Source organism: Myotis yumanensis, unplaced genomic scaffold, assembly GCF_028538775.1.
Source record: "Myotis yumanensis isolate MYYU_CA2020_CCGP unplaced genomic scaffold, mMyoYum1.0.hap1 SCAF_16, whole genome shotgun sequence".
Taxonomy (NCBI): Eukaryota; Metazoa; Chordata; class Mammalia; order Chiroptera; family Vespertilionidae; genus Myotis; species Myotis yumanensis.
The window spans coordinates 2009509-2020437 of NW_027223767.1; the positions used below are offsets into that span (position 1 = coordinate 2009509).

Genomic DNA, 10929 nt, shown 5'->3' on the forward strand with positions numbered 1-10929 from the left:
CCCGTGTAGTCTCCATCCACAAAGCCAAGGTAAATGGTCCATTTTGTATGATGCCGAAGGCCACAGGGTGGGTACCAGCTCTCCTAGGGTTTAATGCCGCGGCCCCGCCCCGCCCGCCCGCCCGCCCGCCAGCCACACCTGCAGAGGCTCTCGGGGATCAGCTCCAGGTTGTTATTGGCGGCCATGAACTCCTCCAGGCTGGCCAGCTTGCCAATGCCCGAGGGCAGCCCGTCGAAGTCCAGATGGTTAGAGTTCAGGTACAGCTTCTTCAGTTTGGTCAGCTTGCAAATGGCCGACTGGAGAGAAAGCAGGCAGGGCGGAGTCAGGGCAGCAGCCAGCGGGGCCCAGGAGCCTTCCTGCCCGCCTCCCCAGGCCTGGACGCACAGGCAGGGAGGTGAGCTGATTTCGGGACAGGTTCAAGGTCTCCACGTGCACCCACTGGTCGATGCACAGGGACAGCTCTGCAATCTGGTTGCTGCTGAGGTTGAGGCGGCGCAGGCTGGAGAGGGTGTACAGGCACTCGGGCACCCGCGTCAGGTCGTTGCAGGACAGGTCCACATCTGGGGCGTGGGGGGAGGGAGCATCAGCCAGGGCCCCCCCAGGCAGCTCCAGCATGGCCAGGCCTGTCCGAACCCCACCGCACCACCCCCAGGCTCTGTGGCTGTCAGCACGTCGCTTAACCTCCCTGAGCCTCAGGAGAAACTCCCTCACACGGGGCGTCTACGCATAAACTGGGTACTCATTACTTGGTGTTCCTACCAGTCACCACGACAACGGGAGAGCTACTCATAACATAAGCAATGCTATCCTTTCCTTTCGGGGGGGATCGGAGAAGCAGGGCTCATCCCTTCCCCCAGAGCAGTGAGGGGCCTGCGGGCAACAGAGGCTGAGGGCCCGGCACTGCCAACCTGTGAGGTTGCTGAGGCCCTCTAGGCTGGTGGGGAGGTTGCCCTGGGTGCGCTGGGTGTTCCTGAGGTGCAGGGTCTGCAGGGCCGTCAGAGCTGGGAGCTGCCTGCAGGGAGAGGGGGTGGTCAGGCCAGGGGAAGGTGCAAGGGCACAGGACTGAGGGCCTAAGAGACAAGGTCAAGGACAGTTGGGGGGTGAGGTGGACAACACAGGGGACACCGCCCACACCAAACCCCAAATGGGAAGGGTCAGGGCTACTGGGAATCAGGGGCCGGGCCAGGTTCCCCAGGGCTGGGTTCTGGAGGGCATGGCGGGCGCCGCTGACCGCAGCTGTGCGTGCTGCAGGGGGTTCCCGTTGAGCACGAGCGTCTGCAGGTGCACCAGGCGGCGCATCTGCGGGGGCAAGCTCTCCAGGCGGTTCTCGCTGAGGTCCAGGTACAGCAGGTCAGTGAGGTTGATGAAGAGCTGGTTGGGGATGGCGTCAATGCTGGGGCAGGAGGGAGGGAGAAGGGCAGTCAGGCAACCCATCAGCAGCGCATGCCCCCCTGGACCCACCTGCCCCCACTGTGCTGTGGCCCACCCCACGCACCTCCCGGCCTGACAGGCACCTGTTATGGCTGAGGTTCAGCACCAGCATGTTCTTGGCGTTCTCCAGCTCCCGAGGGCACTCCGTCAGCTGGTTGTAGCTTAAGTCCTGGGTAGGAGGGATAAGGTCAGGTCAGGGGCAGGCTGGGGGATCAGGCGGGCACTGAGAGGGGAGGAGATGAGGGGGTTTCAGGGCCAAAGGGAGACAGCCAGACCCTGGCAGGAAGGGTGCCTAGGTTAGGATCTGACTCCTTGAGGAACCTTGGGCAAGGCACTGACCACTCTAAGCCTCAGTTTTCCCATTTATAAAAGGGGATAACAATGGCCTCAGGGACCATCATAGTGGGTGGGCAGCCACTGACCAGGACTGAGAGGTCATCCAGCTTGAAGATGTCGTCGGGTACTCCAGAATTCTTCAGGCTGTTGGCTCGAGCCACGATGGCCTGGGGATAAACCAGGAGAAGCAGAGATCAGGGAGGGCCGCCCCTCAGGAAGTTCACTGGAGGCCAGGCCTGAATGCCCCCCCGGCCTTGCACATAGTCCCTCCACCGGGCAGGGTCTTCCCATTCTCTCTATGAGCTCCTATTCATGCCTCAAAGCCCAGCTCAAATGGGCCCCAGAGCCCAGTTCTCAGGGAACCTTTCCTGATAGAATATCCCTCTTCTTCTCCTTTCCAGAGGGCATGACAGGGCTGTAGCTCTGAGTCGGCTTCTAGAACAGGGAGGGGTTGGCCCAGAGAGACCAGTGTGGACTGAGTGAGTCTGTTTGTTCTCCCCTTAGGACTGAAACCTCGTATTACAGACGTGCTGAGAGATTGAGGGGGAGAGAGGAGAGGTCAGTGGGGAATGGTGCTGTGATTATAAGTAACAGCAGGGCCCGGGCTGTGGCCGCCTCTCCTTCACCCTGTGCGGTACCTGGTGTTCACAGCAGTTCCCGCGGAACCTCCCCGGAAAGTGGAAGGGACTTGTCTGAGGTCACGCGGGCAGGAAGTGGCAGAGCTGATTGGAACTCAAGCAGCCTGAGTCCTTACCATCTCGGGGTTTGGCTTTGGGTGGGAACAGCCTTTGAGGAGGCCCCCAAGGTCTGGCCAAGCCTGTGCTCTGGGCTACCGGAAGCTCCATGAAGAGGAGCAGTGTACGCAGGCCGCACTGACCACCTCCCCTTCTGCCAAACCCCCATCCCAGCTCGCCCGCTGCCTGGCTCCGTGACCTCTGGCAAATGTCCTCATCTGTGAACTTGGCAGAGGTCAGGATTATAAGGAAAACCCACATGGAATAGTGCTTAGCCACTACCAGTCGTTATTATTGTAGTCGTTGCCCCAAATAGGTGGAATTTTGGATACTTTCTCTTTTTTACCCAGAGGCTACTTAACACAGGACATTATTATATTCTCTCCCCTTCAGGAAGGACACGGGGTGGGCAGGGGTGATGGCCCAGCTTGGGGTCTGGCCCTGCCCTCATACCCCTGGCTACACTCCAGTCCCCACCCCCAAGCTTGGTGGCCTCTGGCAACACTCACCCGAAGAGATGGCAGGCTGGACAGCTCCCCGTGGAGTGTGGTCAGGTTGTTGTGGCTCACAGACAAGTGCTCCTGGGCCAGGACGAAGAGGCAGGGACTCAGTGGGGGGGGGCTGGGGTGTCTATGGAGTCTCCACCTGCCACCATGACTCTGCACCATTCAGGGGTCCCTCGGCCACACGGGCCAGTCCACCTCTACAGCCCCCTCCCGCACACACCCAGCATCTCCCTCTGCCAGCTCTGCTCATGCCTGTCAACACCGTTCTCTGTCATCTCCTCTGGACTGCTCTGTCCACCTGCCCCAGCCCCCACGGTACCCACCCTGCCCACTGACAGCTCCTTACCAGCTTCTGCAGGGCAGCCAACTCCTCTGGCAGGTAACAGAGGCCGGTGCGGTTCAGCTTCAGCCACCGAAGACTGGTCATGGCCTTGACATTCTCAGGGAAGTAGCCTCCCTGAGGGGCATTGATGGTGAGGCTGGTCTGGAGAGGAACGCCCCCGCTCTACCACCCTCTATGGCCCCCAACTGCCCATGGAAACCTCTGGGAGCACAGACTGTGTGGCCCTGGACAAGGCACTCTGCACTCTGAGCCTCAGTTCCTCACATAAAAGAGGGCTGGGAAAGCCCCTCGTGACAGGCGTTGTGAGGAATGAGTAATCATTAGGATGGCTGTGGGCCTAAGGTCATCTCTTGCTGGAGGATCTGGATGGAACTGGCTAGTTCCAGGTGACATCTCCAGCACCCACCTGTGTGCTCAGCACTCCAGGCTCTGCCTGCACCACCGAGTGTGGGGGTGCCCCCTGAGCCTCTGCCTCGGTCAGTGATGGCGAACCTATGACACTCGAACTCATTTTTTGGGTTGATTTTTCTTTGTTAAATGGCATTTAAATATATAAAATAAATATCAAAAATATAATCTTTGTTTTACTATGGTTGCAAATATCAAAAAATTTCTACATGTGACACAGCACCTGAGTTAAGGTAGGGCTTTTCAAAATGCTGACACGCCGAGCTCAAAAGGTTCGCCATCACTGGCCTAGGTCCTACCTGTGTCCTCACCTTGCCCTCAGCCTACAAGCCATTTGTGGCAAGATCCAAACCCCTAGTGCAAGGCCCCAGCTACCCCCTACACAGGCACTGCCTCATTCGTCAGTCAGTCCCCAAATTCGAATGGCAGGGAGCCTGGGCAGCATATGCCTTCAGGGCCCTGGCTGGTGCCCCTTCCCCACACAGCACACTCCCAGCCAGACTCAGGCTTCCAATCTGGGAAGGACACATGGGTGAGGCGGGTGGACATGGAGGTAGAGGAGAGTGGTGGTCACCTGTGTGTGGGTCAGAGGTGTGTGCACATGATGGATCAATGCAGAAAGAGCCTGCCTCCTCCTCAGGCCTGGCCCGCAGTCTGGCTCCCCAACACTAAACAAACTCCAGCCGAGCCTGCCCACTCCCCTCCCTCCATCCTGGCTGACCCTCCTGTGCCAGGCCAGCTCTGCCCCCCATCCTGGCCCGCCCCCTCCGGTCACTGGCCCTGCCCACCGCATCCCGGACGCTCTAGCAGCGCCTCACCCACAAAGTGGCGGGCCGGCTGGGCGCAGACTCCGGTGGCCCTGGCCTATCCGCCCCGCCGCCCCGCCGCCCCGCCGCCCGCAGCTCCTGCCGCTCTCCCCGCCGCGCTCCCCGCCGGTTCACCGGGCCTCCCAGAGGGTGGCTTTTCAGCCCCTCGCGGGTGAGAAGCCGCGGAGGCCGGGAGAGGAAGTGACTTGCCCAAGATCGCACCGGAACCGGGCGGTGGCGGGGCACAGACGCGGGGGCAGTCGGCTGCCGGCTGCGCGGCGGTGAGTCGGGGCCTGATGGGCGCGACCTCCGCGGGCCGGGAAGGCAGGCCGGGGGCGGGGGCGGAGCCGCGGAGCCCCTGCCCAGACGCCAGCACCCGGCCGGCTCCCCGCCCACCCCGCGGGGCTCCCAGCCAGGGCGGGCCTGGAAGGAGGCCGAGGGGGGTCCTTCGCGGCGGGGATCCGAGCCCCCGAGAGCCCCCCCCGGCCCCGCCCAGGTCCGGCGGCCCAGGCCCGGAGGCGGGCGCGGCAGGAAGGGGCCCGCGGCCGGGGCGGGAGAGACGGAAGGAGAGGAGGCAGCGCGGCCCGCCGCGCCAGCTCACCTTGAAGTCGTTGCCGCTGAGGTCCACGCCGCGCACGAACGGCAGCACCCCGGTGGCCTCCATGGCGCCGCGCTCACTGCCGGGCGGCGCGGGGTGCGGGGAGCGCCGCGGGCTGGGCCAGGCCGACCCCGCCCTTCACCCCGCCCCCGGCGGCGGAGAGGCGGAGCCCGGGCCGCGCCCCTCTAGCCCGGCGCCCTGGCGCGTCGCGGGCTGCGCCGCCGCCTCCCCCGCCTCAGTTTCCCCGTCTGTTGGAGGACGGGGGGCGCCTCGAGGATCCGGGTGCCCGCGGGGCTACGCAGCCGAGGGGACGCGGGCACAGCTGCGCGGGGTCTGCCCGCCCGCGGGCCCTGGCGGCGCAGTGGCGACGATGCCTGGCCGGGCCTGAGGTCCCCGAGCGCCCGGCAAGCCCCGGCCGGCGCCGGCCGCTCCCCCTGGAAATGCTTCGCACGGTTGTCGCCAGGAGCACACGGGGGCCGCCGGTGCAGCTCGGCACACAGCAGGCGCGCGATCGGTGCGCGTTATTGTCACCCCGCTCGCAGTCGACATTCCCTACATCACACCCTCCGTCGGCACAGCAGCCCCGGTAAATAAACGCCGAGTGAGCCACGGGCTGAGCACGATCCTTCTCAGGTGCAGGGGCCCTCGCGGAGCAGCGGTGGGGGAGTCCTCCCGAGTCACTGCTCCGCGGCCAAGAGATAAGAATAGCGCGGCCACCAGGCGGGCCTCTCGCAGAGGTGACCTCAGGGTCACCTGACAGCCGACCGCGCGGCCGCCCGGCCCCGGGAAAGAATGTGGGCCCAGAGCGCCCACAGCGGAGGCTCGAATTACAGGCGCCCGCGCGTCCCTGCGGGCTCCGGGGAGGGGCTGGCCCCGCCCCGCGCTGCGCGCCTGGGAACGCAGCCCGGCGCCTTTAAGACCCGGCGCACCAGAAAGTCCCGCCCCCAGGGACGCGCAACCCGACGGGGGCGTGGCCTGCCGGCCATTGGATGAGTCGCTCCGTGTTTCGGGGAGACGGCGGGTCTTTAGCGCTCTGATTGGACGTGGGGCCTGCTCGTCTGCGTGTTTTTCGGAGTCGGCGTCGGTTCCCGGGTTCAGATTCCATCCGCGGGCGGCGGGGCGTCCGCCGGCCGGTGCGCTGAGGTCGGTGCGCTGAAGCCACGACGCAGGTACGGCCGGTGCCAGCGGCCCGCGCGGGGTCACCGGCCCGAGGCGAGGCGCGCGCGGGACGCCGGTCAGGGCCGCGGCCTCGCGGAGGAAGGAGGAGATGGCCTGGGGCCTCCAAGCTGGGGTTCGAATCCGGCCCCCACTTAGTTTCCCCGGGCCTCGTGCCCCCTGTGAACCGGCCTGGACTGGGCCGAGGGGAGAGGACAGGCGGCGCCGGGGCTATTTTTAACCACCTGTCCGCCCTCCCCTTCCCGGGGTTGGAGGCTGCGGGATGGGCCTGCGGGACCCTTCAGGGTGGGCAGACGGGGCTGGGGAACGCGCCTCGCAGGTGGCTAAGGGGACTCCTGGCTCCTTTGACCGACCCGGCCCCCAGGGCCTATTTCATAGTCTGGGACATGGCGGGGGCGCGGGGGGGCGGGTCCCCACGTGGTTCGGGCCTCTCCTCGCCTGGCAGCAGCCCTGGCCCCCACAGCCGCGCAGGGAGGGCAGCAGCCCTTGGTGCCCGCAGAGCTGGCCCTGAGCTCAGGGTCACCGCTCAGGTGCCCTCAGGCGGCTCTGCCTGGTGTCTGGCCGGTCCCTGGGCTTGGCCCTGGGTCACACACCCTCGGCTGTCAGGGCCTGAGGGCAGGAGTCCCTGTGGCGGAACCCGAGGCCGGCAGCCGCCATTCGGGGCTCCTCACCTCCCACCCTCCTCCGCTGCCGGCCCCTGGAAGCTGAGCAGACAGCGGGGCTGCAGGCCCGCCGCTGACCTTCCCTCTTGCTCGGCTCCCCACCGCGGGGACAGCTCCCCGGCCCGTGTCCCCCAGCCCGGGAGGCCCCTGTCGCGGCCCGGCCAGTCCTCTGGAGCCTGAGTGCTGTGCCTTTTCCGCTGTCACACACCCACTGCCAGGCAGCCCGGGCCATCTCCCCGGCCCGTCCTTGACTTGGCAGCTCTGCCTTGGCGCTGCTCTGTCGAGATTTGGAGGTAACTGGCCGCACTGAGATCCCCTCCAGGGCAGGCTGTCTGGGCCCCAGGGCGTGGGTTTCACCGGCCTTGCTTCCTCCTGGGTGCCCGCCCTAGTTAACCAGCACCAGGCGCCTCTAGGACCTGACCGCGGGGCCTCTGGGGGGCGAGATCCTGGCGGCTTTGCTGTCGTGGGTGCACGTGCTGACGACTCACTGGCCAGCAGCCTGTTTCTCTGTAAAACTGGACGATAAGACCTTCCTTAGGGGTCTTTGGGGATGTCAGAATCCTGGGGTCGGGGTGCTGGGCCCTTCTCTGACCTGCCTTAGGCGCTTTCTGTGTGAGCCCCTCTGTCCAGGGGTGGGGTAGGTTGTTTGCAGGTTTGGGGAAGGGGGCTCAGGCAGCCCCCCTTCTCCTCACAAGAAACCCTGTGAGTGGCCGCTTTCTGTTGAAACTCTCAGGAACCCCCTTGTGGGCTTGAGCCAGCGACCCCAGGAGGATGGCAACGGGAGTGCCCACCCACGCCTGCCCCGTCTGCCTGGCTGCCCCATACTCAGTGGTCCCTGCACCCTGGCTCTCTTGTAGGCAAACATGGCAGAGTTCTTCCAGAAACGGGGGAAGCGGCATGACGACGACATGCTGGGCAGTGCTGTGAACTTCCTCCTGGCCAATGCCCGCCTGGTGCTGGGTGTGGGCGGGGCTGCCGTGCTGGGTATTGCCACCCTGGCTGTGAAGCGGGTAAGGCCATGGTGGACCAGTGACACCCGGGGCTCCCAGAGGAGGATCACAGGGCTGGGCCTGCAGCGGGGCCCTGGGAGGGGCTGGGGCCTGCCCACGGCTGGCGTCTGCTTCTCTACCCAGAAGCTTGTTGGCTTCGCCCTGGGCTGTGCTGTGCTGCCCAGGCTTCAGTGCGCTGACCTGTGCACTCTTCCTGCAGCTCATTGACAGGGCTGCCAGCTCGCAGGACGAGGATGACGCCAAGGCAGACGCCACGAGCCTGGAGGACAGCTGGAAAGAACTGAGCCTGCTCAAGGCCACACCACGCCCACAGCCCCGGCCCTCACTTGCTGCCCCCAGCCAGCCTGTGCTGCTCCCAGTCCCCTCACTTTTTGCCTCAGGTGAATGGCACCCCTCCCCCTCTAACCTGGTGGGTCCCCCTTTGGTGGTCACACTCAGGAGATGCAGCCCAGGCTCTGCCACTGATCGACTGTGCCCTGTGCAAGCCCCTCTCCCTCCAGGGGTGTGGGCTCCCTGCATGTTCCATGGTGTGTTTTTCTGCCCTTCGGTCAACCACTGGGGCATGTGGACTTTGGGGGTGATATCGCAGTAGGGCAGTAGCCTTCTGATATGGGGACCTCAGGTCAGGAAACCGAGGTCCAGGACCGCACTGCACTCTGCATGAGCTGTTTTGGCCCCAAAGAGTTGGGGAGCTGGGGCAGTGAGAGCTTGTCATCAAAGTAGTCCTTCTGCGTGAGGACCTGAGCGGGTGCTCTTTCTCAGCTGGTTCTCTTACAGGTGAGGGGGATGAGGCCCGGGGCCAGGACACACCTGGTAGCCTGGGGGAGGTTTCGTGGCTCATCACAGGGCCTTCTGACATGTTCCCTGGCCCTTTCACTCTGCAGAGGGGCCTGCAGGTGCTGACCCTCAGTCGTCTCCTCAGCTTGCCTCCCCAGGACTCTTGTGCCTGACATTCCAGGAGAAGCTGTTGGCGTTCGAGCGAGACCACGTGAGCATCCCAGTGTCCCACGTGGCTCTGGCCAAACAGTTGGCTGGCGACATTGCCCTAGAGCTGCAGGCCTACTTGCGGAGCAAGTTCTCAGAACTGCCCTTTGGGGTGCTTGTGCCCGGGGGGCCGCTTTATGATGGCTTGCAGGCAGGGGCTGCTGACGATGTGCGTCTCCTGGTACCTCTGGTGCTGGAGCCGGGTCTGTGGAGCCTGGTACCTGGCATGGACACTGTGGCCAGGGACCCTCGCTGCTGGGCTGTGCGTAGGACTCAGCTTGAATTCTGTCCCCGCGGAAGCAGCCCCTGGGACCGCTTCCTGGTGGGTGGCTACCTCTCTTCCCGTGTCCTGCTGGAGCTGTTTCGCAAGGTACTGGCCGCCTCCATCAACTGGCCAGTCATTGGCAGCCTCCTCGGGTGCTTGATCTGGCCCAGCGTGGCTTCGGAGGAGCTGCTGCTTGAGGTGCAGCATGAGCGCCTGGAGCTCACTGTTGCTGTGCTCCTGGCCATCACTGGCGCCAGCGCTGAAGACCGGCTCCTGGTGGCCTGGCCCCTGGAGGGGCCGGCTGGGAACCTCTGGCTGCAGGATCTGTACCCGGCGGAGGCTGCCAGGCTGCGAGCTCTGGATGGCTGTGAGGTTGGGACCCGCCGGCGGCTGCTGCTGCTACTGTGTCGTGTCTGCCGAGGCCATCCGGCCCTGAGGCAGCTGAGCCGGGGCCACCTGACCCAGGTGGTTCTACGTCTGGGAGAGGAGGAGGTGGACTGGGCCGAGGAGGCCTTGGGGGAGCGCTTTCTGCAGGCTGTGGAGCTGCTCCTCGGCAGCCTGGAGCGGGCCAGCCTGCCCTGCCATTTCAACCCTGGTGTGAATCTCTTCGCCAGCCTGTGCCAGGAGGAGATCGACAACCTTGGCTACGTGCTGTACCTCGGCCTCCAGGCCCCCGAGGGGCTGCTGTAGATGGGGCAGGGCAGGCTGCGTGTGTTCTGATGCTGGTGAGCTGCACGCTTCTCCCAGGGATCTGGAGAGCATCCTTTCTCTTGCTTTCAGCCAGGATAAAAAAGGGTGCGTTGGCTAAGGCCAGGGGGTTAGCATGTGCATAGGCAGCCATCACTGGGACCCTCTGAGCTCAGAGCGCTTGGGCTGCACTGCCTCTCAGGCAGCCTGGAATGCCAGCCACTCACACCCACTCCCTTAGTCCTCTGGGCCGACCCCAGGACCTTGGGCCTGGTCCATCATCACCAGCAGAGGATCCCCTGACAGCAGATGGCGCTGCTGTGCTAGGCAGGGGCTAAGGCCAGCTCTGTCGTTCTGTTGAGGGTGAGTTGGTGCTTTCCTTGGGTGCCAGCTCCCTGCATCTCTAGGGTCTGGTGCAGGATGGTAAATGCCAGGTGTGTGTTCATCCCCCATGGGCCGGAGTCCCCTGGCACCCGTGGAATGGAACGCAGCTCTTTGGCTGACGTAGTTTCCTGATGTCTGTGGTCTAGTTTGCTTGTTGAACTCTCCTCCAGCCGGGAGTGGGGGCTCAGCCTGGGGTGCTGCCCACCTCACACCTGTGAAGGCACTTTCCCCTCCATCTGGTGAGTTTTCTCTTTGGCAGTTGGAGGGCCCTGCGAGAGTCCCTGCCCCATGGGGGAGCCAGGGCTCTGTGCTGCCTGCCTTGCCCAGAGCCAAGAGTGTCTCGCTAGCTGCTACTGGGCCCAGCCAGAGAGCCGAGGCCGGGCCCTCCGGGGGAGGCCTGCGGTGCAGGTTGGCCTGGACAGTGCCACACGGTCAGCTCAGCTGACTCCTGCGTTCTCTCTGCAGCCTGGTGGAGGTCAGGGATAGGAAAGGGAGGGCCTACCTCCCCTTCCCTGTGGTCCTCCTACCTTGGGTATCCTTCTTGCTGAAGCCGAGCTATGCCTCAAAGAATGTAAACAAGAATAAAAGAGAAAACAAGC

General features: G+C 64.4%; 2 protein-coding genes across 6 annotated transcripts in view; one reads left to right on the plus strand and one right to left on the minus strand.

Moving 5' to 3' along the window:
* FLII (FLII actin remodeling protein) overlaps positions 1-5270 on the minus strand; it is a 12794-nt gene extending 7524 nt beyond the window's left edge. For both annotated transcript variants that reach the window (XM_070394408.1, XM_070394407.1), the window contains exons 1-9: positions 5166-5270; positions 3354-3464; positions 3011-3082; positions 1854-1934; positions 1515-1600; positions 1232-1393; positions 909-1012; positions 385-560; positions 139-296 (exon numbers count right to left, since the gene is read on the minus strand). In XM_070394408.1, coding sequence (XP_070250509.1) covers positions 139-296; positions 385-560; positions 909-1012; positions 1232-1393; positions 1515-1600; positions 1854-1934; positions 3011-3082; positions 3354-3464; positions 5166-5228 — 1013 coding nt within the window. In that variant the 5' untranslated portion in view covers positions 5229-5270. The remainder of the gene's footprint in view (positions 1-138; positions 297-384; positions 561-908; positions 1013-1231; positions 1394-1514; positions 1601-1853; positions 1935-3010; positions 3083-3353; positions 3465-5165) is intronic.
* On the plus strand, positions 4803-10929 carry MIEF2 (mitochondrial elongation factor 2). Of its 4 annotated transcripts, none has more exons than XM_070394412.1 (4): positions 4803-4845; positions 7858-8010; positions 8210-8390; positions 8895-10929. In XM_070394412.1, the coding sequence occupies exons 2-4, from the start codon at positions 7864-7866 to the stop codon at positions 9947-9949; spliced, it is 1383 nt and encodes a 460-aa protein (XP_070250513.1). In that variant the 5' UTR covers positions 4803-4845; positions 7858-7863; the 3' UTR covers positions 9950-10929. The 4 variants fall into 4 exon arrangements, with proteins under 4 accessions (XP_070250513.1, XP_070250515.1, XP_070250512.1 ...); XM_070394414.1 differs by lacking the exon at positions 4803-4845 and adding an exon at positions 5681-5748; XM_070394411.1 differs by lacking the exon at positions 4803-4845 and adding an exon at positions 6211-6331.